Source organism: Fonticula alba (genome assembly GCF_000388065.1).
Source record: "Fonticula alba strain ATCC 38817 unplaced genomic scaffold supercont2.8, whole genome shotgun sequence".
NCBI lineage: Eukaryota > Rotosphaerida > Fonticulaceae > Fonticula > Fonticula alba.
Window position 1 is genome coordinate 634,206 of NW_009242978.1, and position 2,444 is coordinate 636,649.

Here is a 2,444-nt window from a genome sequence, read left to right on the forward strand (position 1 = left end):
CCCCGCCCCGCCCCGCCCCGCCTGCCATCCTCGACAGTTGACGCGGCGTGCGCGCGGCGACTCCTCCGCGCCCTGGAGCCCCGCGACGGCCTGCCCTCCGTCCGGTTCGCCTTTGCACCGCTATGCTTCGCGCTACACACCCGGCCCGATGCGATCGCCCTGCGCCGGGAGTCGCTGCATTGGCTGGTACGCATGGCCCCGCGCATAGGGCGCGCCCTTTTGGCCGACGGCGACCCGCTCCCCGGGACCCCGGGCTTCGGCCCGGAGCACGCGGCCTTTGCCGCCTGCTTCGGGCCCCTCTTCCAATGTCTGGATCATGACACCCTCTCGGTGTCTGCCTGCGGGGTGCTCATTCATGTGGCGCGTCCGTGGCACGCCAGTGCCTGGCGCACGCGCAAGGCCCGGCAGCTGTACGATCGCCGCGGCCGACCGCGTGCCATGGCCCCGCTGGTCCAACTGCTGGAATCCTGGTCGACAAACATGCGCCTGGGGGCCGCCGGCGTGGCACTGCACCTTGGGGGAGGACCCGTGGCCGCCACCGCCACAGCAAGCCTGGTCTCGCCCTCGTCGCACAGCATCACCACTTCCTCCGGCGGCGCCATCGCCCATGTTGACAGTGCGCAGCTTTGTAGCCCCGACTGCTCTTCTTTGCGCCCCTTCCCCGGCCATCGTCCAGCTGCGACTTCTCCTCCCCCTCCTCCTCACACATCGCCACATCCTTCCCACGGACCCCCCCCCCCCCCTCCACTAGGCCTCCATCTACAGCGTGCGCGCCTTGCCCACGCGCTTTCGGCGCTTACCCTGCACGATGAGCCCCGTCAGCCGGGGGCCGCCACGACCATCGGCCTGAGCGACCTCAGCTCTGCCCTCCATACCCCGAGCGACCCGCCGCCCAATTCCTTCACTCGATCGCTGACAGCCACCGTGGACTCGGCCTCCCTACATGCCTTTGTCCAGGCCATCGACGTGCGTCGCCATGTATGCGGGTACCCCCCCCCCCCACTCCCCATGTGTCCCACCACGCATTAACACGCCTTGCCCTCCCTCTCTCCCCCCCGCCTGCCCGCTTCCGGCGTACACCAGGACCCCTTCTGGCTGCCTGCCATTTCGGACTTCCTTTCCACATGGGATGGCTGCCGCCTCCGGCACTCGGTCTTCCGATTGATCTCCCTGTGCCCGCCAATGGCCTTCGAGGGTGCGCATATAGACCCAGTGACCTTGCCGCCCCCTTTCCCCCCCCCCACCGCCTGACACCCCTTTTAACAAAACACAAACACAAACCCCAACAACACCACCCCAACACCGCCCCCTAGAGATCTACACCTTCATCCTCAACCCGCTGCTCCACCTCTTCCAAAGTTCGGACACCGTGTGGAAGTGCACCCTGATCAACATGTACTCGACCTTGACGTCGCGCTGGTGTGCGGTCTTCATGGCCGAGGAGTCCATGGGGCTCGGGGCTGACCGGTATTTCGGCCTGCTGGCCACCATTCGCCTACTGGCCGCACATGTGGACCGACTTTGCCTACACTCCATCATCTCCGAGCGTGCGCATCCCCTGGTGGAGACCACAGTCCGGGGGTACTTCCTCCGGCTGTTCCAGGCCCTTGAGGGCCACGACTCGAGCAAGTATTCCGCCCTCGAGGAGGGGCCATCCGGACTCGATGACAGCCTCGACCCGTCGAACATCCTGCTGGGGTTTTCCCCGCGGTCGCTCGTCCTCCTCTCGGCAAACCCCAGCAGTGGCATTGGCCCGCTGGACCTTTCCCTCCTGGGCGGGAGGGGCTAAGGAGGAGGGGCCTGGAGCGACCCGCCGTCCCTCCCCTGCCCCCGATCGCGCGCGCCTACGCACTGGAGGCATGGGCATGCGCAGTCGGCTGGCCATCCTGGAGCTCCCCGTCCTGCCTCCCGGAAAAGGGCGTATGTGGGCTGTGTAATATACTTTTCTATTGGCGATTTCGTCCGCCCGGCCGGCCTGCCGGTGTGCATACACGATCATGAGCCATCCGAGGCGTGGTCGCCATCGGCGACATACTCCTGGCTGACATATCCTCCGGCAACCCAGTCGGACTACGTACATGGGTACGTATATACGACGCGCGTGCGTGCGTGTGTGCGTGTGTGTGTGAGTGTGAGTGTACATTCATGCGCACATGCAGGGGCATGAGAGAGACACCGCAGCGGGAATTTGTGGGACGATCCGTGCCGGTGGCACGCGGACAACAAAAGGGAGTGACGCGTACCCAGGTGACGGCTAGCCGGACGGACGTGTCGATCGGCCCGCCAGCTGGAACCTCGTCCGGCCGCAGGCTGTCGATCGACCGGCCTGATGGCACAATCGGTGCCTCGGCCAGGCGGGCACAAAGCTTGGCATGTTGGACGGCTGCCTGCTCCAGGCGCGCAACAGCGTCCGAGAGCTCTACCAGGAGCGGGTGCGGGGGGGG

At 66.4% G+C, this 2,444-nt stretch overlaps 1 protein-coding gene across 1 annotated transcript in view; it reads left to right on the plus strand.

The window, feature by feature from the left end:
• Positions 1-1,789, plus strand: part of H696_04799 (hypothetical protein) — a gene marked incomplete at both ends in the record, with an annotated part of 2,530 nt that extends 741 nt beyond the window's left edge. The window contains 4 exons of the mRNA XM_009498664.1: positions 38-616; positions 752-966; positions 1,084-1,195; positions 1,314-1,789. Of these exons, the coding sequence (XP_009496939.1) occupies positions 38-616; positions 752-966; positions 1,084-1,195; positions 1,314-1,789 (1,382 nt within the window). The remainder of the gene's footprint in view (positions 1-37; positions 617-751; positions 967-1,083; positions 1,196-1,313) is intronic.
• Between the last annotated feature and the right edge of the window lie 655 nt (positions 1,790-2,444).